At 37.4% G+C, this 26,020-nt stretch overlaps 1 protein-coding gene across 2 annotated transcripts in view; it reads right to left on the bottom strand.

Moving 5' to 3' along the window:
- The window catches only part of TTC39B (tetratricopeptide repeat domain 39B), a 69,738-nt gene that overhangs the window by 19,514 nt on the left and 24,204 nt on the right, over positions 1-26,020 (bottom strand). Inside the window, exons 1-6 of one of the 2 annotated variants that reach the window (XM_087926601.1) lie at positions 16,168-16,301; positions 9,904-10,008; positions 8,932-9,063; positions 7,414-7,490; positions 4,677-4,744; positions 2,709-2,773 (exon numbers count right to left, since the gene is read on the bottom strand). In XM_087926601.1, coding sequence (XP_087782727.1) covers positions 2,709-2,773; positions 4,677-4,744; positions 7,414-7,490; positions 8,932-9,063; positions 9,904-9,998 — 437 coding nt within the window. In that variant the 5' untranslated portion in view covers positions 9,999-10,008; positions 16,168-16,301. Of the gene's footprint in view, positions 1-2,708; positions 2,774-4,676; positions 4,745-7,413; positions 7,491-8,931; positions 9,064-9,903; positions 10,009-16,167; positions 16,302-26,020 lie in introns of those variants that run through there. The other variant, XM_087926600.1, reaches the window with a different exon arrangement.

Raw genomic sequence — 26,020 nt, 5'->3', positions numbered from 1 at the left:
ATTGTCTTAGGTCGCATATGAAATATATAATATAATTAATGTATATAAGTAACAAACTTCCTTTTTAAATATGTATTATATCTTGCGTGGTTACGTTGCTAACTGCCCAGGGATGCATGCCAGTCCTCGTCTGAATTTAAATTTACAGATACTTGCCCTATTGACATTATCATTAAAATTCACATCTATTTAAGCAATTTCCATTATTGTCTATTCTAAAATCCCCAAATCTATGATTTCAGAGTAATTTGATCAATGACACCCAATATTTACCTACATACACTGTAATATCAGTGCATTTATTTATTTGTTTATTTATTTATTTATTTGGTTTATATTGCCGCCTATTTGCCCATGGCGACTTGAGGCAGCTTACACAATGTAAAATCATATTTAAAACATAAAATAAAAATAAAAACAATAAGAACTAACAAAAAGAATCAAATAAATTAGTAAAGGACAATAGAATAAAACTTGGAAAAACAAAAAAATATCAAAACCAACTCCCACCCACCCCGCCCCGACGACAGCGGATCACACTAGCCACCTGATGGATTCCATCCCTCTCTGGGTTTCCCAGGTCCGCTGGCAAAACCAGGTCTTCAGTGCCTTTCAGAATAGTATTAATGATGGGCCATTCTAATCTCTGGGGAAATGATGTTCCAGAGAGATGGAGTCACCACAGAGAAGACCCTTCTTCTAGGTTCTACCAGGTGTATCTCCCTCAGGGGTGGGACCCGCAACATTCCCTGCCTCCTCGCTCTAATGGGTCAGGTAGATGTCACTGGCAAGAGATGTTTCCTCAGATAACCCAGACCCAAGCCATGAAGGGTTTTAAAGGTGACAACCAGCACCTTGAATTGCACCCAGAAGCAAATTGGCAACTAATGCAGCTCCTGCAGGAGAGGTAATACATGTGCACATTGGGGTCTGCATAAAACCATGCGGGCCGCTGCATTTTGCACCAACTGGAGCTTCCGGATGCTCTTCCAGGGCAGCCCCATGTAGAGCACGTTACAATAATCAAGATGGGAAGTGACCAGGGCATGAGTGACTGTGAGTAGGGACCGCTGATCCAGGAAAGGGCGTAACTGGTGCACAACCCACAGTTGAACAAAGGCCCTCATGGCCACGACCACCACCTGCTCTTCAAACAGGAGCTGTGAGAAAAACCCCTAGATTACGCACAGGGTCTTTTTGGGGTAGTGCCACCCCATCCAAGACTAAAGGTGGTAATTCTCCCTGAACCAACAAACCCCAGACCCAGAGCCAGTCTTGAAAGGGTTTAGTTTCAACCAGTTGCTCCCCATCCAGTCCCTAATAGCCTCCAGGCACTGCAAGAGGACACACCAACACTTAACTCACCACAGGCCGAGACATACAGCTGAGTATCATCAGCATATTGGTGATACCTCAGTCCATGGTGACAGATGATCTCACCCAGTGGCTTCATATAAATGTTGAATAGGAACTGAGAGAGTACCGAGTCCTGCGGAATGCCCTAAAGCAGTGGGCAAAAGTTGGATCTCTCCTCTCCTATCAACACTGCCTGAGAGTGGCCGCAGAGGAAGGAAGTGAACCAAGACAGCACAAGGCCTCCCATTCCCTGAAGCCGTTCCAGGAGAATCCCATGGTCAATGGTATCAAAAGCCGCTGAGAGGTCAAGTAGAGCAAGGATGGATGCACTACCCCCATCCCACGCCCGCCAGAGATCATCTAAAAGTGCAACCAATGCTGTTAAACATTTTATATTTTAAATATCAAATACTTACTTAGTATCTTTATAAATTTACTTTTATAAATTTTACTTATAGAATCTGAAAAAGGAGGCATAAGGGGAAAACAAAGATGGAAAAACTATTACAAGCTCTCACAAGGGGTATTTTTTGTAAGTATAAACATATTTTCTATATAATTCCTGACAACCTCATTTAAAATCGGAATCCCGTTTTTTTAAACTGAAATATATAATAATGACACAGATCTATAATCTCATATTAGCTACAATCCCTAGCTAATTTGAATGGGTGGATGAAATGGAAAAAAAATTACTATCAGGAGCTTATAATTTCTGATACCATTTTGTAGATTCATTCATATCCATACCATGCCTGCATAATTTCACCCATGTCTACTACAAGATCCTATTTTTTTATATAGAACCACAATATTTTGCATCTTCTGTAATAACATGTACTTTAAATAGCAGAATCACACAATTGGAAGTAATCCTAGATATCTTGTGGCCCTGCTTAGTATATTATGTAGCCATAACCTTTTGCATATCTAGCAGTAAGGATGGCACCAAGCCAAGCTTAATTCCTGGTGTCTGCATCCCTGCAGTTTTCTTGATAATGTTATGGAAACGATTGCCAACAGAAAGTAATTCACAAGCAATTACCATTGGTATCCGAACAATATAAAACAATCCAAGTATATATAGATTTATCATTATTATTTATGTTTTGTTCTGCCTTATCTTTGTAAATTCATAGTCATTTTCTATTCTTGTCTTCAATCTTCCATCTGGCATGATTTTTAAAGGAGAGGGGATTAAATTAAAAATAGGACTGTCAAAATGATAGAATTTTTTTATTTTTTTAATCCAGGAAATTTCCCCCACTATTTCAAGCTATGATAGGAAGTTAATTTACTAAAACATAAATAGACATAATACACAGCCTAAGTGAAATACTATAGGAGCGTACTTATATATTTGATAACTTGTTCTGATTTTCAAGCCACCTTTGATGAAATTGATCATATTTTCATCCTGGAAGAAAAATACACTTTAAATTAAATAATGAATAAAATAGTACAAGATAGCTTTAAAAATTAAATGTTCATACACACACACATACACACCTAAATATATATAGAAGAATGTGAAAGTTATTCTTAACCAGGGGGATTTCATTAAAGAAGTCACTGAGAAACAAAACATTATGGAACCAACTGAAATAGCATATGGTAACACTAGATGGTGCTAAAAGAAAATGATAATAAAAATAACAAGAACTTAACATTAGTTATAATAATAACATAACGGACAATAAAGCTTGGCATTTCCAGAATCTTTTGATTAGAAAACTGAATTCTTCAGCAATTTCCACTTGTTATCTTTACACAAAAGTTACACTTTCTGTATGGATTCCATTTTTAATACATGAATGGTATTATGCAATATGATTCATAATTAGTAATAACTAATAGTTTATATCAAATATGCTTATCTTGAAATTATCGGAACTATATCAAGTTTCAATGAAGTACAATGCTACTTATTTTAATAGGCTGTATTGTTGATTTTTAAGATATTCCTAAATATGAATTTGATAAAACATTTGATAAGTATTTAACAATAAAGATTCTGACTCTGAACACATGCTTCAGTTCTATGAGCACAAGGACTGTACTAAGGCTTCAATAGAGTATAATCATGAACATTTTTTTTACTATTTACTGAGTTCTTTGACAGTTTACCAGAATGATCCTGCCTATATATTTATTGAAGATTAAGAGAGAGGGCTTAATTGTAGAAATTCTGGCTTTTACATTCCTCACTTCTATCAAATAAGTATTATTTGAATAACAACCAAGTTGCCAGATTCAATAAGTTCCAAGCATCCTGTTTAGCAAGATCTAGTTCAGTACATAACAGCCAAAGAATATCTTGTCCTAGCTTTATTGGTTGATTGTGAGTTCTTCCCTACTTATTGCAGTTCTTTATCAGAGCCATATTTAATCTGATAAAGTGTCCTCTTGAAACCTGATTTATGGAACCTAAGGAGCAAATCTTACTATCAACTATATAATTGTGTATGTAGGATAGCAAAGTTCATCAGCAAAGACAGAATATTAATCAACTGTACAAATAAATTTATATTCAAAATCAGGAATATTATTTCTTCACTGAGAGCTACAATTTTGGAGTTGGTTACCAGCATTCCAACGCAGAACCCAATCCCTAACACCTTTTCCTAAAGTCACATATAGAAGGTGTGGATGAATATGGAAGCTAAGTCAGATTTGGCCAGAAGTTTTTTTTAACTGAAGTCTAGAATCCATGATTATGGGATAGGGAAAAAGGCTTTCCATCTATCATTATGGGAAACAGAATGGCAAGAGTCATTACTCTATCTATAATGTTTACTTTGCACAGGAGAAAACAAGGAAGAAATCGATAATGTCTGTGTATGAAGCACTATTTAATGTGTGTCAGATGAGAACATCTCAAAAAGTACAGTTACATCTAATGATCTAGAAACTGGCAAGACAATCTTGCATATAAGCCAGTGATAACTGCATATAAGATATTTTGGGCAACAATATTTTTGAACATCATAGTATGCATACAGAATTTACTGCTTCCAAATTTCTGTAATATTTGATGGAGGAATCTCATGGATAAGAAAAGATGTGCGTGCTGAAGGTAATTTGCCAGATGACCTCACTGAGATTCACAAATCCTACTCTAGCTTTAAAAAGTACTACTTTCGCTACTGAAATTCTAATTTTTCTCCATGTCTTAATATTAATAAATTCATACCCATATCTGAATGTCTTGCCTCAGAAAGGCAGTAGCGAGATACCAAAGAAAAAAAATTGTTTGAGTCCTATATTCTAATAGACTGGCAATGTATACACAAACCATATTACTTATACACTATAGTTACCTGTATAAATGTCAAGGCTGCTTTCTGTAGTAAACATTCAGCGTAACAGAGTTCTGCATGCATTTCCTCTATTAAAAAAGAAATACGTATATACATAAATATCTTGCTAAATATCTATGCTAAAAACCAAAAGGCATTCCACAAAATATTGCTGTATGCTCACTTCTGCATTATTTTTTAAATTGACTAACGTTATTTCTTAAATAATTTAATTATTTCGTATTTTTTCTAACCAGTTATCTTTTCTCCAATTATTTAACCAAACACTGAACATATGTGTCCCTTTACTATTTTTGCAAACTGCTTTGCTTTATGTTAATGTTATTTTATTGTTTCTATAATATACATTATTTTTCATCAGGCACTTTTATTAGTTTATCTGGTAGCCCAAATAATTTTGAAGTATTTTACATATATAAAAATAATTCTAAGTAAAGCTGAAATTAATTCATAAACCAGACCAATACAGATCGAGGGAATCATGGCTTGAAAATTTGTACCTGAAATCTAAACTAGAATTTTAGAAAGCTTTTTATGTTAGGATGGTATAAGTTGTTTGGTTTTTTTAAAAAAATAATCACAAATTGCACTTGGTTTTACAAACATGTAACCAAATTAGGCCATGTTCATAGAAACTGAGTAGTTGTTTGTATATTTAACTTTACATGGAATAGATCAGAATTGCCTGTGTACTTTGATGAATAAGTGATGATAAAATTGGCCATTGTACCCTTATAAAACAATAAAATGTAGCAGCAGGACATGAAGTATGGATTCAATAGGTCCTTATTCAGAAGGGTCCAATTGTAATTCACTTGTGGTTTTTTTTTGGGGGGGGGCTATGCCCTTAAAAACTACTATGGGGGACATTAAAACATTGTAAGATTAGTACCACCCAGAATTTAGATATGTGTGTGTGTGTGTGTAGTGTATGTGTGTGTGTGGGGGGTTGTTTTTGTTTTGCTACCCTGATCAAGAGAAATGGCTGCTCAGAAAAATGTTCCTTGGCAGGGCAGATTGATCCAGTTCAGCTTCCAATTCTGAGACATGTTGCTTAAATGCAACAAGTGTTAATCACACATCTTCATTAAAAAGACTTCACTAATCCTGCCTACTCTTTATTAGCTTGTTTGGAACACTTGGGGCTACCAGAAAGTAACCTTTAACTTGACAAAATGGTTAAGGCAAACAATTCTTGAACCAAATTATGTCAAATGTGCTAACTTATTTAACATATTCAAAACCTGGGATCAAGGACTCCCGTGGAATCAAAGTTCGGTAAATTTTATAGAACATTTAATGACATAAAATTATCCTAAAATTATGACATCATACAAAATGGCATAAAACATAAAAGTTATTATATAACTTATTTTTCATGCATTTTGACTGATGTAATGTTGATGTGCCCTGCATTTAGTAGAACTATAAAAATTCATAGGCAAATATTTGGAGAATTTTACCTGATCTACAATCTGGCTTTTAGCTGGTTTTTAGGTTGCTTTGTGAAAATTAGGATTATCATATCAGAATTCAATGTGGCCACTGGGAACATGGCTGGAACTTCTGGAATTGGGCTACATGGCTGTACAATTAAGCGATCCTTCCAGTTCTGCAGAAGGCTCCAGAGCTCTTCAAAAGGTGAGGAGGATGTGAGGTTTGGTGGGTAGAATCCAGGACCCATGGGAGGAAGAAAAGGCCTGTGGGGACCCAGTGGCTGTACACAAAAGCCATAAATAGTGGGTGGTTGATGTAACTTTAAACAGCCATAAAGCAACCAATTGTATGTCACAGACTATCTGTAATGGCTAGACTGCAGTCCTTTGATATTCACACAGTGTGGTCGATATAGATGAACAAAGAAGTATATTCAGAGGTCACCATTCCAAAGTGCTGTGTAAAATTTCAGCAATAATAAAATTATTGCCTGACTTAAGTGTTTTATAGGTGTTTTATAAGGTGTTATTTTAGAGCTTGTAGCATCCGTCAGTTAGAAAGCTGAATAATACTGAACTCTAAATTATATTCAGGTACATCTTCTTGTGCACATAATGCCCTAAAATGCCCTCCACATTATTGCCAGTGTAAAGAAATGAAAGGGGCCTATTAATTGAATGGGAAGTAGCAATATCTAAACCAACATTAAAATTAAATGTTAAGGTTTTTAAAACATTAACTATTGGTAACCAACTTTCAGGCTCCCATGGTTTTTGGATCTTTGAGGATGAAGATTGGGACAATCTGGGTGTGATTCTCATTCTTTGACACCAAAGTTTCACAAGGCAGATCAAAACAGTACACTGATAATCTGGGCAGGATTTTTCTTTCTATAGAAGTGGAAAAAAGTTAAACATACCCTTAAATAAAAATAAAGAAAGCATGCCTCCTGTTATATTTCAGTTTTAGACTATTTTGCAAATCTTGTATGTATTTTTCACCATGTGTGTGCTTATATGTGTGAAAAATATATATAACGTTTTGCAAAATAGATTAAAACTCAAATATCATGGGAAGTCTGCATACATACGTATGTGTGTATGATGTACATGTGTATCTATCTATCTATCTATCTATCTATCTATCTATCTATCTATCTATCTATCTATCTATCTATCTATCTATCTATCCATCCATCCATCCATCCATCCATCCATCCATCCATCCATCTTCTGTATATCCAATCAAGTAAGAAAAAGAACATACTTGTAAAAAATCTCTCACCCTTTTTTTTTCTTACCTTCACTCAGCTGATCTACAGACTGTTTTGAAACCAAACTGGATAATGATTCCACCACTGTGTTTCTTTTTCTAAACCTATATCGACATAAATAACAAAAACACATTTTCAGTCTATTGTTTAATTAAAACAACTATCATAAAAAAGAAAGACCCCTAAACAAGTTGTGCTCTACTGAATCTACAGGAAACACACTACTATTGCACAAATAATTGCCAATAACATGATGCTAAGCAAACACTCCCTTGGACTGCAAGGTGATCAAACCGGTCATTTCTAGAGGAGATCAACCCTGACTGTTCTTTAGAAGGCCAGATCCTGAAGATGAAACTCAAATACTTTGGCCACCTAATGAGAAGGAAGGACTCACTGGAGAAGAACCTAATGCTGGAAAAGATTGAGGGCAATAGAAGAAGGGGACGACAGAGAATGAGATGGATGGATGGAATCACTGAAGCAGTAGGTGTGAACTTAAATGGACTCTAGAGGATGGTGGAGGACGGGAAGGCCTGAAGGAATGTTGTCCATGGGATTGCAATGGGTTGGACATGACTTTGCAACTAACAACAATGACAAAGCAAACACAAATTTGTGACTTCTTGTCCACTTGTCCGAGGAATAATGGAATGGAGCCAGAAGATTATGAACATCTCCACACAACTGCTTTGCTGTGTTGCCTTCAATCTTGAAGCCAGAAATAGGTAATGCTTCCTTAAATCTTGTCATTCTCACACTATATCCTTAAGACACACACATACTCCATACCTCTAAGTTACAACATTTTAAGGCTGTAACCGTTGGTCCCCTTGGTGAAATTCCATCTCACTCACCATTAGCTGCAACCTGAAAAGCTACCTTGAATTGGCATACACAATATTCTAATTACTCTATACACTGCCTTTTTCTCTTTGTTCTGGGACAAGCAGGTTATATGGATTAGCACTATGTGATTTAATAGTACAAAGCTCTAGACTAGAGCTATCTCAATTACTTAGTTACTGCAGGGTTACCATCTAAGGGATATCTGTAGTAAAGTTTTAAAATGCAACAATATTACTTAATTTTGAGAAGGGGAGGGCAAAGACAATAGAACCAGTTTTATTTTTCAATGGACTCAACAGCAGATTTAAAATTTGAAAACTGACATTTCTTTTTCATCCAACTTCATTGTTATAAAATCATATAAATATTAATAAGTAATGAAAATGTTGAGCTTTCTCTGTTAAAATAACAAATACCTTTTTCTTTCCAAATTAATTAGAGCTCTACCATGAAAGTCAGTTGGTTGACCTTGGGCCAGTCACTTTCTCTCCACCCAACTCATTTCACATGGTTGTTGTAGTGGGGTAAAAGGAGGAGAAAGGGGTGTTGGATATATTCTCTGTCTTGAGTCATTTGTAAAAATAATAAAAGTAGGATACAAGCAAACAACACACATATTTTTCATTACATAATGAAATAATATAAATCCTGATTATGTCAATCCTGCAACAATGTCATAAAATTGTTCCATCTTACTTTTGACAAGTTTGTAAAGCTTCTTTCATTGTACACAGTCCCATTTGGATATCCTGTTGTTCAAATGTCATTGCTGCTTGAATAACTAATATAGCGCTATAACCTAGGGCATGGTACATGCTATCTTTAGACCTATTTTGAAAATAAAGTATAAAGACAGTGATAAGAAAGCTAATTACAGTCAAAAATAAAAGTGAAATTTTACATAATTTTTACAATACAGTTTATTTTTAAAAAGCTACTTTGTACATAACATTTTGAGCAAAACCTATAAAATTATTAAAATTATGCATTTTCCTTATTCGGGAATATTTTGGAGTCCAATCTTCTTTATTATTTGCTTTTCAAATAATATGTGAATTCCAGTATATATCAAAATATGAGCTAAAATATTAATTTTAAGTGAAACAATCAGGAGCACTTTTGCCTGAGGTTCCTAAACCTTGCAATATTGTGATGATCTCTCTCCCATTAAAGTAATTATTTCATGAGGCAAAGTGCTGGCAAGAAATCAGTATGTCATTTTTAATAATTAAAATTTAGCCTTTTTATATCAAAAAATAAAAACTTACCACTCTATAAAACACTGAAAACAAAAATACACTTTGTTTTGTGACAAACTGACAAGTCTGAATGAATAAATTTTAAATATTTTGTAAAATAAATACAAATGGGAGTATTTTAAAAGTTCATTTTAAAAATCATACTTTATTACAAAAGACTAGCTTAAAGAACACAGAATCGGGTGAAAAACTATATTCAGTGATATTCAAAGGTCTGAATTTGACTATCATGTCTAAAGCAAAACTTAGGGACTTTTCTCTGACAGTTTAACAAATTCTGTTTTAGAAATGGGATTAAATAGTTGTAAAACAAATATTTTAGGCAAGAACAAAAATTGAAATTATATTATTCAGAGACCTTAAATACATTTCTTGCTACCAGATAAAAGCTCCAGCAAACAAAACTCACCATGGACGAAGTAATTCCAGTGCTTCTGAAAATTTATTGTTAAGAAATAAATTTAATGCCATTGAACACTCTTCCAAAGCACATTTAAGATCCATTTTTGCAGCCCTAATAAACGCACAAACAGAAAAAAATTCATTACACTTACATCATTACTAACACTGTTCTGTTGTTTAATATGGTCAGGTTCTCAATGTTCGATCTAGACAAGATTAAATTGAAATAATATAGAGTCTGTTGACTAATTATTATAACAAAATATTTGTGATTCATACTTCATCCAGTTTAGAGTATTATCCTCTCAAATTTTAGGGTCAGAGGGAGCACTGTACGTGTAGTACTATTTTCTTGCCCCATTCCCTTAAAAGATAGATAGGTAGGTAGGTAGGTATAGGTTACTCCAGATAAAATTCTATATATTGCAGCAGACTGTAGTCTATAAATATTTATATCATGATATAATATCTGACTGCTACACAATTGTTATTTACATTGCAGCAGATTAATGAAGCTAATGAAGCTTGAGAAATAGGAAAATTGGGCACTTAATTACAGGTAAGAAATCAGAAACACTGGTGCTCATAAGCTTAGAACAGCTAAGAAGCCATTATGAAAGAATTCCAGCAATTGCTGGTCTATTTTTATACTGTAATTGGTGTTCCAATTCTTGCACCTCTTTCTCCTGTTTGTCCTAGATAAAGAGCTAAAAAAGCAATCCTTTCTGGAGTGGGAGGGAATTTCCATCTGTTCTTGTTTTGGCAATGGCAAAGCTGGTATCCTGTATGCTTCCCACACAGACTGATATACACTGCCTATTCAGTACTTCCTATGAATAGAAGTAGCTAATGAAATCCTGGAATTTTAATCTGCACTATTATGTCCAGCCTGGGATTCCTGGCATTTTATTCTCTTGGACTTTGGAATCCAGGTGATTAAGAGAGAGCTTTAAGACTTCAAAAGATTTTTCTGTGCGATTGCTGCATAGGAAAGCTTGTGGTAGAGGTCTCCAAAAAATCAGTGTAACCTGTTGTATGTTCCAGAAAGGTAACAAAATCAAATCTTCCAAGCTGTGAAGATGTGTCCCTGATGGATAGAATGGAGACTTCGACTTAGAATGCAAAAAAATAGGTGAGATAGAACAACAAGGCAAGGCAACATGGTGAACCATGGCTTCTGAGGCTAGTAAGGTGGGAAAAGAATGAAGTTGGTTAAATCTTTGTTGATTTTCACTAGAACTCTAAAGGTAGAATGAGTGAAAACATGCAGAAAGAAAATTGTTTTTTTTCTAAAAGGAAGAAGTCACTAACAATTGAGGGTCTATCCCATCTCTCTTACAAAAAAATTAGATATTTTTCTTACAGTGCACATAGATTAAATGTAACTGCCCAGTGAGATTTGACAGCATTTATTTCCATTTTTGGCTAGATTTCTGGAATAGCTGAGCCAATCAGGGAGGATATTACTATATCCAGGTTTATAGTTTACCATTACTATTTCTTTTTAGACCAGACTATTGTGAGACTGTCTAATATCATCTGGCCACTCTGGTCATGGCATAGGACTAGAAAAGTGACCATAACACTGCCTTCTATATTGAGAGACACTATGTTCATACATCTCAATGCTTCATGGCTGGACTATGTATCTCAGATATAAAGAGCCTGGACACAAGCTCTTCATCTTTATATAGATGCACATAGGTTGAGGAGGGATGTGTGAAAAAAAAAACCTAAAAGTGTAATTGTCTGAAATCAGCTACTAGAAGGAATCCATGATGAAGGATTGAACTAAGAAGAAAAACTTACTTGATCTCTCTTCTACAATTGAAAAGAAAGTGGCTCATATACATCCACAGTAAAAAAAACAACACTCAAATAGTATCAATACATTATTCAATCTCACAACACCAATTTATCTTCCTTAGACTCTCCAAAATAACTTTATTTTTAATTGTGGGAGTGGGGGAAGAAGAGTGGAGGGTAGACTGAATCCCTGCGGAAGACTATTTCAGAGAATAGAAGATTCTGCTATAAGCCTTCGCATATGCCTGTGCCTTACATCCTGAAAATGGGAAATTTCAAGCAAGTTCTCTTAAGATGTTTGAGTTGGATAAGTTGAAACTAGGTACAGAAAATAGTCCTAAATATTTTGGTGCCAAGCCATGTAGGGCATTGATGGTCAAAATAAAAATTCTGAATTGCAATCAGAAACAAATATGGAACAGAGTGTACATAACAGAGAGTATATACATTTCAATCAATAAGAATAGTGGCTGTCCAGTCTTTTCTTAAAAACCTACAACGGTGAAGCACCCACAACTTCTGAAAGCAAGCTGTTCCAGTGGCTAATTGTTCTCACTGTGAATCTTTAATTCCAGGCTGCTTCTCTCCTTGATTAGTTTCCATCCATTGTTTCTTATCTTGTTTCTTGGTGATTTGGAAAATAAGTTGTCCCCATCCTCTTTGTGGCAATCTCTAAAATACTGGAATACTGCTATCATGTCACTTGTCCTTCTTTTCTCTAGACTAACCATACCCAGTTCCTGCAACCATACTTATACATCTTAGTCTCCAGGTGTTTAATCAACCTAGTCTCTCTTTTATACAGTTTTTCCAAAGTCTCATCATCTTTTTTGTAAGGTGGTGACCAAAACTGGATGCTGTATTCCAGGTGTGGTCTTACTTAACATGTATAAATACATTCAGAAAAACACTCTCATGGATTATGAAACAGGCAAATGATAAGATCCTACAGAAAATAGATTCATCAGAGCTAAGGTAGTAATGAGAGTAGGGTTTTACAGATACGTACAGTATGCATCTGCTAAATCCCCTGCAAATTTATAGAAGAAAACCACAGCCTCTTCTGCAAGTGGAAGCAACTGATATTATCAGATATTATCTTGAAGCAACACTTTCAAAAAATAGTTGAAATAGAAAAGATCCAACGTAATATGAGGTCACAATCCTCCTTAGGAACGATAAAGTATTTAGGCAAAAGAATAGTTCCCCCATAATTACATCCTCAATAGCCCCTTTTCATAAAAAGGGAGAAACATTCTGGCATAACTCAGGAGATACTTTAGAAGTGACAGGATGATCCCCAAATAATTGACACTCAGAGAAGTAGGTACAGAACCCATGTACTTTTAAAATAATCTTAAAAATAAGACAAGCACTTCTTATATGAAAGTACAGTATAGCAAAGTCAATTAAGTATTTAGAATGATGGGCTTTTGCAACTGAAAGTGTAACTGGCTTCTTCTGCCTGAGTTATGAGCAGGGCCAGAGATGTATTTGGGGGAGGTATGAAGTAGGGTTGGGTTGTTGCAGCCTCAATTTATTCACTGATATACAATGCTGCTAAAAATAGTTCAAAGTATCATCAGTCTTCTCAGGGAATAATCTGTCCCTAAAGAAGGAAAGGTCTCGGATTCCTGTTCCAGATATACCCAAGCTAGATTAGAATGCCTAATTTCATTTTAGAAGGATATAGACAAGTAGTAAATTACTGCAGAGCAAAAAAGGATGCACAGCAGGTTGGATAAACTAGAGCCATGGAAAATATTAAAGAATTATGTATGTACAGACTGGACAGGAGTGAACCGAGCTGCTAATGATAGCATTGTACTCATATTTTGAAAGATAGTTAAGTAAAAAATTAACTCTGCTGACCAGAAAGAGGGCTAGACTTCATGTTTTTAATTAAAAAATAGATTTCATCTAAACACTAAAAAATCTTTATAAATCAAGGATTTCAACAACAGAATTATTGCTTAAAAGAGTATAGGCTTTTTTAGTGGAGTTTTTCAAGTAGAGACATCATATGTATATTGTCTCAGGTTTTAAACTTCCTGAAATAAGCAGGAGATTCCACTAATGACACCAAACAGGCCACTTCAAATTCTAAATTGTACTGCTATTTTCAAACAATTATGAACCATACTATTATCCCCCTTTTCCCTTTCTCTCCTTTACCAACACCATCTATGAGTCCATACATGCACTTTCTTCTCTACCAAGTATGTATTGGATCCAGGATACACACTTCATTTTTTCTACCGATATATAACATAGGGCAACATCTTCTTCGAATACCGTGATATTTAGGCTATGTAGAAGAAACAAAGAAAACCCATGCAATCATTAGAAAAAGATGTCTGAATCACACTTGCTAAATACAAACCTACTCTTTTATTTTTGTATGTTTTTCAGTAAAAATTATGAAATAAATAAAAGTTGCTATCAGCTGACAGATTTGCAGCCAAAGAACATGAAGAGATTAAAAAATAAATAAAAAGTGAATTCCCATAATAGGATCAAGATGCTTCAGATATTTTTAATATTTTGAAAAATGTATGGTTAATACTTTACTGTAGAGCTGACTTTTATTCTCATGATCTTTCTTTAGAACTACCATATTTTTTTATTTTTAAATTCACAGCATGGAAATGTAAAGTTCTCTTGAAGAGGTTTTTCAGGACAAATGGGAACCAAACAAAAGTAATAATTTCAAACTACAGTATTACTTCAAAGAACCATCACGTTCTCTCCTTAGTATGCCCACAGAATTTTATGGGAGGCCCAGATAATCTTCCCTCATTGTTTCTCTATTTCTTCTGCCTTATTTTGAACTAAGGAGAAAATTCTAAGAGTATAATGAAATGGATTTATAACACTAGGAACTCTTTTTTCTGTAGCTACATTATTAGCTTTTTGGAGAAAATAATATTTTTAATATTCAAATTATATTTTGATCCTGCTAGAAAATATCACTATAATTCACTAGCCATACAGTATATCCAGTATAATTTTACTGCTGTGGCAATTGTTAGTTAGCATTTCTGAAGTTACAAATATACCTTTCAAGCTAGTTGAAGCAAATCTTTTTAAAACTAATATTTCTCTGGTTTATTAAACAAATATTGAGGAGTAGTGCTACAAAAACATTTTCTTTTCTCTCTTCTTTTAATCCATTTTAGAGCAATTTGTTCCTGTACTCTATTATTGGAGATTCATATTCCCTTTTATAAAAGGGGAAATTAACAAAAAGATAATTCCTGCAGCAAGACTACTTTCAGTTTTATTCATAACACATTAAGTTACATATGCATAAATCACTGAGCCATGCTAATTATGTACTGTATTAATCTGTGAATTTTCAAAAAAAACTGCAGGCACAATTGCATGCTTGAAAGATAAATAGCATATTTTATTACAAAATATTAATTTTATTTTAGTGTATTAAAGCCAAGATTGAATCATTATTTAAGTTTTAATTAGTATTTGTTGGAAGATTTATAATCAACATTTCAAATCAAAATTACCTTGACCATTCAGGAAATACAAAAAATGATTAAAATCTCTGATCTGGGTGGGGCAGATTAGGTCTTCCTTATTAGCATCCTCAGGGATAATGGCTGTTTTACTAGTTTAGAAGTAGCAAAGGACAAAATTGTGATTGTGATTATGATTCACCAAACAGAAAACTAAAAATGTACACAAAAAGAGCATAGCTAGGAACAGTTAACTATAATACCACCTCATAATAATAAAAGGAAGGTTCTCAAAGCTTAATAATAGGTTAGCCAGCACAAAAGGTAAACAAATCAAAGCAAATACAGTACTCCCACTGCGTCATTCAAATAATGGCTCAGATCTAGTCACGTGATCATAACTGAATGGTCCTTTTCCTATGATTTTATATAAATTGCTATGAAGTTGCAAAAAGTATGCTTACAGTAGAGAGAGCAGTTCTAAATTTAATGAGATGGAATAATATTACAACATGCTTGCTAGCTTTTGAGACTTATAATCTCTTACAAAATAACAGCTCTAGCTAAACTGAATATGAAAATTGTTAGGTGACATAAGCAATTGATTCATCGAAAATTTTTCTACCTGCCATATTTTACAGATATGTAATCTTATCTCTGTAACAGTTTCAAGAAGTATTTCTGTATACACAAATGATCAAGCTAGAGATCATTTATACAACCAGAAGCACAACAATAAAGCGGATAGATAGAAATTACCAAGAGAAAAATGAAAAACAATCATTTATGAAATTAACTCTTAAATGTAAATTTCCCCAGGATCATCAGAATACAGTACATCCTGAACTTCCTCTACTATTCATCATTAAGCTTACTACCTATTTTCAAAACAAAAACCCTCATATAAAGTGATCCCCAGAAAATAATAAGCACAGGTTTTCTGCAGTCAATTTTAGCAGCTCCAATATTGAGAAAAGACACCATATACTCACAGGATTAAATTAGGCAACTTCTAGATGATTAACTGCAAATTGCTATGTGAAGGTAAGCCTCTCACCGAGATGATTCATTTCTGTCACAGACAGGAAAAAAAACACCCCAGCCAGTAACACCCTAAGAAGGTCCCATTTCCTTATTCCTCGTTACTAGTGGGCTTCTTATTAGAAACAGAATAGATGCAAAAGTTCACACAGCAGCAGGAATCCTCTGCATCAGATTTTACAAGAAATATCCCCTGACAGGACTGCAGCTACAGCAGTACTGGCAGATGATGCCTCTGCATAAAGAGGATGCTGGGAGATTTTCCCAATGTATGATGCAGCCTAATTCTAATCCCTCACTGCCCAACTACAAAAGGGGAGAAACTGAATCTTAAAACAACTCAATGATTTCTATGTTTGAAGGACAAAAAGAAAAAGAAAAAAGCAGTTAGATTAGAGCTCTGTGTTCCTCTTATTAGGAAATGTTGTACATCTAATGAAAAGATATATAAATGAAGTTATTATAATTAATCTATTAATGAACCCCATTTAAAAATCAATATTACTCTTAAGATAACCTTACAATAAACAGAATAGGCAATATTAACTGGAGATTCAATCTGCTATATCTAACACCTGATTTTTCAGATAGCTGAAATTGTGACATGTATATTAAATTGAATTCATATGAGACTGCCAATGTTCAGGGATATAAAGAAGAAAGAACATGCCAACTTTTAAGAATTAATATATATTAAATATTATTTCAGTAAAAAATTAACAACAATTCTTTAATTTATGATAGTAAAAATGTAAAATTAACATTCCATAGATTTCTAGGTAAGGACATTTGTGAGCTCCAACAATAAAACAATACATACCGAGATATGCATTGAATAAAGACCATTGGTTAATTCTTTTCTGTAAAAAATCCAGGCATAAAGAATTTTTGTGTAAGAACAATGTGAAAAAGAATATGTTATATTAAAAACAGAGTTATACTGAGAGTTGGGTAGCATACGAGTTAAATAAGTATGGTTTGTCACACAATCAGCCTGATGTTCAGATTAAATTTGGAATTCAATTTATTGTTTGTATTATTATTATTATTCTCATGAAAATACCAAAAAAATGATATTAATAGGAAAATTTGCAGAAGAAAAGTATCAAAAAGGAAAAATATACTAAATAAACACATAAATATTAAATACCTATATAAGGTACATGAAAAAAATTTATTATGGCATCTTGACCTCCCAATGAAAGATGCATATGTTCTCATGATAATACAGGACAGCAAAATCAATAACATATATTTATTTACACATCCTTAATTACAGTATTTTCATCAGAAACATTTTTACTTTTTTCTTCATGCCCTTTAGCAATAGCAGTTTTTCAGTGCATTATTAGTTTATAGTTTGCCTCTGGATTTGGAAATGGCTACAGCTAATGTAACATAAAGCATTCAAAAACATTTTTGCAATGCAAATATCATGGATCTGTACATGGTTAATTATGTTATATACATATTATGAATAAAATCAAATGTAGCAAATGTAGGAATGTAGCAAACTTGAAGACACAAGTGCAAACATATTTTGTTATGCTGGATTCCAAATGCCAATTTCAAACAAATCGGATTCCAAATGCCAATTTCAAATAAATTTGACTGGCTTCAGAAAAAAATCCAAAATGCAGCTTTCTATTCAAAATGATGAACAGCAATATATTCACAAGATAGCAATTATTTTCTTCCATTTCCCTTTTTGGGGAAAAGATTACTATATACCTCAAATCTGTAAATCCAAATTTAGATTTAGGGTTTTTTTTAACACCTTTATTATTTTTATAACTTAATAGTCCTTCCTCCTCCTATTTTCCCCACAACAACAACCCTGTGAATGTCTTAGGACAAGAGATAGTGATTGGCCAAAAGTCACCCAACCAACTTTCATGCTTAAAGTTGGATTAGAACTCACAAACTTTTGCTTTCTAACCTGGTGTCCTAACCACTGGATCAAACTGCCTAAATTTGGGGGGGGGGGGGGGGGGGGGGGGGGGGGGGGGGGGGGGGGGGGGGGGGGGGGGGGGGGGGGGGGGGGGGGGGGGGGGGGGGGGGGGGGGGGGGGGGGGGGGGTGTTTTGGGGGTTGGGAGGGGGGGGGGGGGGGGGGGGGAGGGGGGGGGGGGGGGGGGGGGGGGGGGGTTTTGGGTTTTTGTTTTTTGTTTGGTTTGTTTTGGTTTGTTGGGTATTGTTTTAGTATAATGTATATTTTATTTTTTTAGTATATTAAGGAGAGAAGGGGGGGTGGGGCCTTTGTTTTTTTTTTTTTTTGTGTTTTTCTCTTTTTACCCCCCAAACCACAAAAACTCTAGGAAAGAATACCGGGCGCTTTTTTTCTAAACGGGGCGGGGGTTTGAACCACAAAAAATTTTTATCTTTTTTTTTTTTTACAAGAGGGGTACTCCGCCCCCCCCCAAATGGTTAGGAGCAACTTAGAAACATTAACTTGGTTGGCCTTCACTGAGAGTTGTGCAGTGTGAGGATCCTGAATGTTGTACAATGGCAGTGGGCTTGCTAGGTTCACGCTGCTCCCTTTGGCTGCTGCCTGGCCTCCATGTACATAAATATTCTAACATGAATGTTACATGTGAGCAGAGAAAGGGCACTGGTACTTACCTGATACGCCCGTTCTCTGTGAGCTGTGAAGAGCATCCAGAAGTGGGAGGCGCTTCAGTCTCTTCTGGAAAGGCTGGGCTTAATACTCTGGGACGCTCCTCCCCCTCCACGGAACACCTAATCAGCATCCCCCAGTTTTGCGAACACTGAGTGCCAAAGTCCAGGACTCACCACCTAATCTAGATCCCTGACTGGAACGGAACCCCACCAGATGGAAAGAAATGGGTGGGGCTGGATGCTCTTCACAGCTCACAGAGAACTGGTGTATCAGGTAAGTACCAACGCCCTTTCTCCCATGAGCTGTTCAGAGCATCCAGAAGTGGGACATACCAAAGCTTGGCCTGTCCTTAGGGAGGGACTCCGTCTGGTCAAAATCCACTCCTAAACTCTGTGGACCCTCTGCAGGACTCTTCTGCCAATTGAAGAGTCCGCTGAGACATAGACATCAATTTTATAATTTTTGACAAAAGGAGATGGTGAAGCCCAAGCTGCTGCTCTGCAAATTTCGTCTATGGAAGCCCGTGTGGCCCATGCTGCTGATGTTGCCGCACTCCTTGCTTGAGTGAGCTGTAATGCCCTTAGGAATTGCGATGGATTGGCATTCGTAAGTTTTGGCTATGGTGGCTCTCAACCATCTACCGATGGTCATGGACGACACCTTTTGTCCTAAAGTGGATGGGTTGAAGGATAGGAATAGAGCCTCAGATTTTTGAAATGCCGCCGTGCGGTCTAGATAGATGCTTAAGGCCCTTCAAATGTCAAGTTGATGCCATTGATGCTCCAGTCTATGAGATGGTTTCGGACAAAAATCTGGAAGCACCAACTCCTGCACTCTGTGGAATGCTGAATTTACTTTAGGAGTGAATGATGGTCCAATCGGAGAATCACTCTGTCTGCATGAAACACTCACAGGTCCTTTCTCATTGACAATGCCGCCAATTTGGAAATTCTTCTAGCTGATGTGATTGCAATTAAGAAGACCACATTATATGTCAGGAAATTAAGACTAGTGGTTCTTAAAGGCTCGAAGTTGTAAGTGCGGTTAACACCTTGTTGAGATCCCAGGTGGGATCGAAGTGAATTACAGGAGGTCGTAAGTTTGCAGCACCCTTAAGAAAGCTGCGGACATGTGGATGGTGCGCTATGGAACGGAGGTCACCCCAGGTTATCACCGAGGCTAAAGCCGCCACCTGTTTACGTAAAGTATTTGGAGATAGGCCCTTGGTCAACCCCTCCTGTGAAAAGTCCAATAATTGTCCTATTGATGGAGCAGTTGAGTCGATCTTAGACCCCTGGTACCAGCGACAGAAGGCTGACCACGTGGCCTCGTATATACGATTTGTTGAGGACCATCTGGATGCTTGAATAGTGGCAATAGCATCCTCTGAAATTTGTTGGGCCCTTAAACGGCTCCGCTCAACCTCCATACGGCTAGACTGAGCCATTGTGGGTTCGGGTGAAGTATCGGCCCTTGGGAGAGGGAAACCTTGGATAGTGGAAATTTCCAAGGTTGTTCTCTCGATAGGTTCTTTAAATCTGTGGACCACGTTCTCCTGGGCCAGTAAGGGGTGACCAATATCAATTCTGCTTGTTCCTCCAATAACTTCTGGATCAACCTGGGTATTACAGGGAGTGGAGGAAATGCATATAGAAGTCTGGGAGGCCACAGACATCGCAGGGCATTGATGGCCTCCGCCCCCTGAATCGGGTACCTTGAAATATATCGGGGCAATTGGGCGTTGAGAGGAGAGGCAAATAGATGGATCACCGGTTGCCCAAACCTCTGCACTGCTTCCTGAAAGACAGCCGGGTGTATGCGCCACTCTGCCTGATCTATCGTGGCCCTGCTGAGCCAGTCTGCTTGTGTGTTTAAGGCCCTTGCTATGTGTTCTGCCTTGAGCGAAGAAAGATTGGCCTCGGCCCATTTGAACAACTTGGCCGTCTCCAGCACCAGAAGTTTGGAATGGGTACCCCTCTGCCTGTGTCTGTCAAGACCAGAACGTGGCGTGATTGGGAAAGGGGTAGAAAGCTGTGTAAGGCCAGGTGAACTGATCGCAGTTCCAACAGGTTGATGCTTTGAGATTGTTTGGAAATAGTTCAAATTCCCTGTGCAGTGTGGGATTGGAAGTGAGCTCCCCATCCTACCAGGCTGACATCGGTTGTGATCATGGGAATTGAGGTGAGGTTCCTTGAAAGGATAACCCTTGTTTAGCGTTTTTTCCAACCACTAGCGGAGCGATGGGAGAACTTTGTGCAGTATCTTTATCCGGACGTTGGAAGTGGCTCTTCTGGATCGCTGGAAAGGTAGCAGGAACCATTGCAGCTCTCTAGAATGGAATCGAGCCCAAGGCACAATGGAAATACAAGAAATCAGTTTCCCTAACAGTTGAGACAGCACTGCCAGGGAAACCCTCTTTAAGGCTCTGATCTCTCTGGCCAAAGACTGGATATTGTTTAACCTGTCCTGAGAAAGAAAGGCCTTGCCCTCCATGGTATCTATCACTGCCCCTAAATGAACTAATCTAGTTAAGGAGATCAAATGGCTTTTATCCCAATTTATGGAAAAGCCATGACCCTGAAGGGTCTCCAGAGTAATCTTGGTATCCAAATTTGTCTGATGTCTGGAAGATGACCAAATTAAAATATCATCCAGATAACATTGTAAACGAACAGATTTGATCCTGAGTGAGGCAGCCAAAGCCGCAAGGACCTTGGTAAATAGACCTCATACTGTAGAAGACTGATCCTTGGATAAGGAGCCAGGAAAGGCCTTAGAAGTTAAAAGCCAATTATTGATCCAGGGCTTAGTAAGCAAGTAACAAAGATCCGTCCCATATAATCATGGCCAGATTGACCCCAAATTCTGACATAAATTTCCCAGAACAACCTTTTTATTGTGAGTAGAGTCTTGAAGCTTTTTATATAAAACACTCTATCTGGAAGTAACTTAGCAGAGGAAACAATATCCATATCCTATGAGTTCTTTTGACAGCTTGTCAAATCCTGCCCTAAACATTCAGACTGCTTCTTCAACTCTGATCAAGGTTCTAAATTGGCTCTGGGCCTCCTATCCTGGGAATCTGATTGTAAATGGACTTTTGCACTCTGTAAAATATATTTTTATGTAACTCCCTGGTTGTATATTAATTGCTGGGAGAGGTTTTAATACACTGAAATGTTTGCTTCAACTCTGCTAAACCCTCTAGGTTAGACATAGCCTAAACTATGGGATTACATCATAGATTCTTTACAGTTCATTCAGGCAATAAAGACAGAAATATGTTCATGTTATTTTCCATCTTATATATAGGACCCAAGCTATTAAAATTTAAACTGAAACATGGCTCAAGCTTTCTTAGGTCTATATAGTACACTGTTAAAGGATTTAAAGGATTATTTTATAGTTTTACTTCAAATATAAAACATAAGAAACCTAATTCTTATGTACTTCTTTTACAATTGTGCTGGTGACATTATATATAGATTTCTCTTTCAAGATTTCAGCTAGTCAAAATGCTGTAATCTCATAAATATTCTGCTCTACTTTTTCTCTTACGTTAAAAGAGGCTTATAATTTTGTTAGATAATTTACTAGTATGTGTTCATATAATCTGTTTCTCACAAACACACATAACACATCTGCACACCCACCTATTCTTACACATAGATTTAGGCATCTGAGCATTTAATGATTAGTGAGTAATTGGTGCATATTTCTAGATGCTTAATAGCATATCCAGATAAAATTCTTTACCACCATTTCTCATTGGGACTCCAACCTCCTGGATGTCTGTACTTTTTTCTCTTGCTCCCAGTTTTCATCTCTCCTGCTTCTTGGATAGCAGTGAGAAAAATGAGAGTGCATCAAGTAACATTGTCTCCTTGGGTGGCTGAATTGCAATTCCCATGTGCTTTAATCTCAGCAAAATCACTGTCCTCTGTGTAGCAATTAAGGTGAGAAAAATAATTCCAATGGGTGCCACGATGTACCACTAACAGCTTTTTTCTTCATACTACCTGGTATGTTTGTGTGCACATGTATATAGTGTGGAGGTGGGGAGAATCAATATATGAGTAGGGAAGGAGGAACTGCCTGCTAATAATTTTTCCTTGAAAGAATTTATAGAAATGATTTTCTCTCCGTGATTTAAACTACCAGCCCAATCTTTACATTTATACAATCCACCACATCACGATCAAAATGTTTTGAAAACCAACAAACAAACAAAGGGGGAAAGCAATATGGTACTTTTGAAAACATGGTATATATGATCCCAATAGAATATTTTTTTTAAAAAAAATAATGGGCCTAAATATTAGATATTTTGGCCATTAGATAGAAAATCAATATGGCACCTAAACCAGAAACTATCTGTGTTATTCTTGTGAACCCTGCTTGAATTTGATTCATAGCAGCCATGGTGGCGCAGTGGTTAGAAAGCAGTATTGCAGGCTGACTGCTCGCTGCCAGGAATTAGATCCTGACTGGCTCAAGGTTGACTCAGCCTTCCATCCTTCTGAGGTCACTAAAATGAGGACCCAGACTGTTGGGGGCAATATGCTGACTCTGTAAACCATTCAGAGAGAGCTGTAAAGTATTTGAAGCGGTATATAAATCAAAGTGCTAAGTGCTACTGCTATAGCAGCTGCATGAGCCTTTCAAAAGACACAAAGCTTAAAACTCTGTTTTATGGATCCAAGGAAAGATGAATTGTTCACATGAATTTTCTTTTGAATACTTTGCATAGCTCTCATATATATTACCTAAATGCAACATTATGGCAAATGTAATGCTATGCTAGCTCCTATAGAATAAATGAATTCTGCACAGAAAAGTGGGGGCACAGCAGCACTATGCTTGAGAGTGTCTGGACACCAGTGTAACAGCAAATAAGGTAACCAGTGTCTGGTCATCAAAATTGTGAGGAAGCAGCAATGCTTGACAACCCATACAGGATATTATACTGGCATTGTGGATCTTTACATCAAATACTCAAGATCAGTGGTGTCAAACTCACAGCCCATGGGCCGGATGCGTCACACACTGGCTATATCCATGCCTGGTTTAGCGAAGGGGGGAAAGTCATGATATGTCATGTGCCGATGCCGTAATGACGTGAGTGTGACACCCTTGTTCTAGATCTTGTGTTCTACTCCTGCAGTTTTGCCGACTAAACTTCATTTTGTTGTATAGTAGATCAAACTTGGCTAAGATTTATAGAAATTGTAACAGCAATAAGACTACCAATTGCTTAAGTTCTATTACATATTTGTTATATTTAGGGCATGATCCTTGATAAGAGTCAAATGATATATAATCATTTTGTTCTGGCTCATATATTAAAAGTAGCACAACACGGAATTTGAATAAAATAATATTCAGCATGGTGGAAGATACAGATCTACTATATGTTATGTCCTTGGAACTGACCAAAGTTCCCAACCAAGTCCGTCTATACTACGGGGGCGTTTACAGCTCCCATTGGCTGGCTCCCTTCGACAGCCGGCTATAAAAGCCGGCTGCTTGGTCGAACCAGCCGCTGTTCGCTGAGCATGTCTGCTTGTTAGTATGCAGACGCGACAGCCCTTTATTCCATTGAATAAAGCCATTCCTTGTTAATGCTCTGGTCTAGCCTCTCATTTCCCGATCTATAACACTGGCGACGAGGATGGGATGGCTAACCAGAAGCATTCCATTGAGCTGAAGTCACGATAGGCAACTGAACCGCAGCCGCGAAGCAGAGAGCTCGGTCAGTTCGCTAGTTAGCTAAGTGAAAGTGAAGCGTCTGTAGCCGCTCGCACTGGAAGCTACAGAGAGAGAGAGTGAAGTCAGGCGCTGAAGCTACAGCCGCCCCGCTCGAGAAAAAGAGCGCGAAATTCAAACTGCTGTCGTTTGAATTCGAAACTCAAGTGAAGCTCAGCGCTGTGTCCACAGCCGCCAACGCGCCCAGAGAGCGCGAAATTTGAATCTCTGTCAGTGCATCCGCCAACGCTCTCCGGGAGCGCGAGATTCAAAAGATTGCTGAATAGTCACAGCGTTACAGCAAGAGCCTCTAACGCTCACTAGTACAGAGCTGAAGTCATTGAGCCAGGTGAATCGCTGCAGCCACAGCCGCCTGCGCTCACGTGAGCACTTATTGGGCCTCGTATACCCAGAGAGAGAGAGGGCAGTCTACCATTGACTGAGGCGCCAATATGAACGCTAACCCAGCATTTCCGCCTTTTAAGCCGGATGAAGAGAAGTGGGACTCTTATAGAAACCGCTTCAATCACTATATCGATGCCATCGGTCTGGCTGATGCAGCGGAGCACCGAATAAAGTCATACTTCCTCAGCTACTGCGGGGCTGCAGTCTTCGATACCGCAACAGCCCTCCTTGCTCCACGAGAAATCAAGAGCGTTCCATGGCCAGAGCTGCTGGAAACACTTTCAAATCATTACTCCCCTAAACCGTCGCAGATTGCGAGACGTTTTGCCTTCCGGATGAGGAAGCAAGCAGATGGGGAATCCATAAATCAATACATGGCCGCCCTGAGGACTGCAGCTCTCCACTGCAAGTTCAAAAATTACCTGGACGACATGTTACTCGATCAACTCGTTTGTGGAGTCAAAGACTTAAGACTACAGAGGCGTTTGCTGGCCAGAAAAGATCTCAACCTCTCCCAAGCGGCTGAAGAAGCCTTAGCCGCAGAACTAGCGACCCAGGAAGCCGCTGAAATCCAAGGGACCACCCCCAAGCCCAGTTCTGCCACTGTTCACTCCGAGGAAGCGGTGAGTGAAGAAGACCCTACTGAACACTCAGATGTTCATTGTCTCAAACCCTTGAGGCAATCACAGGTAGGGGCAAGGCGAGGGAACAGCAACGCACCAAAGCACATCCTGTTATGCCTGTCCTGCGGGGGTCCCCATGCCCGGACGTCTTGCAAGTTCAGAAACGCTACCTGCAACAACTGCAGCAAAAAAGGTCACATCGCCAGAGCCTGCCAGGCGGCACACGTGGCACCACAGAGGTCTTCATCCTCTTACTCTCCACCGGAGCCACCAAGGCAAGTAGAAAACTGTTATACTTGCTATCAAGCTAACCACACTTTCCTGACACCAAATAAAATCACACTTTCTATTCATTTAGAAGGTAAACCTTGTCTCATGGAAGTCGATACCGGGTCAGCACTCTCGATCATCTC

Source organism: Pseudonaja textilis, chromosome 2 (assembly GCF_049901715.1).
Source record: "Pseudonaja textilis isolate UNSWEBS1 chromosome 2, rPseTex1.2, whole genome shotgun sequence".
In the NCBI taxonomy this organism is placed as follows: domain Eukaryota; kingdom Metazoa; phylum Chordata; class Lepidosauria; order Squamata; family Elapidae; genus Pseudonaja; species Pseudonaja textilis.
Note: the sequence above shows the minus strand (reverse complement) of the source record. Positions and strands in the feature narration are given on the sequence as shown.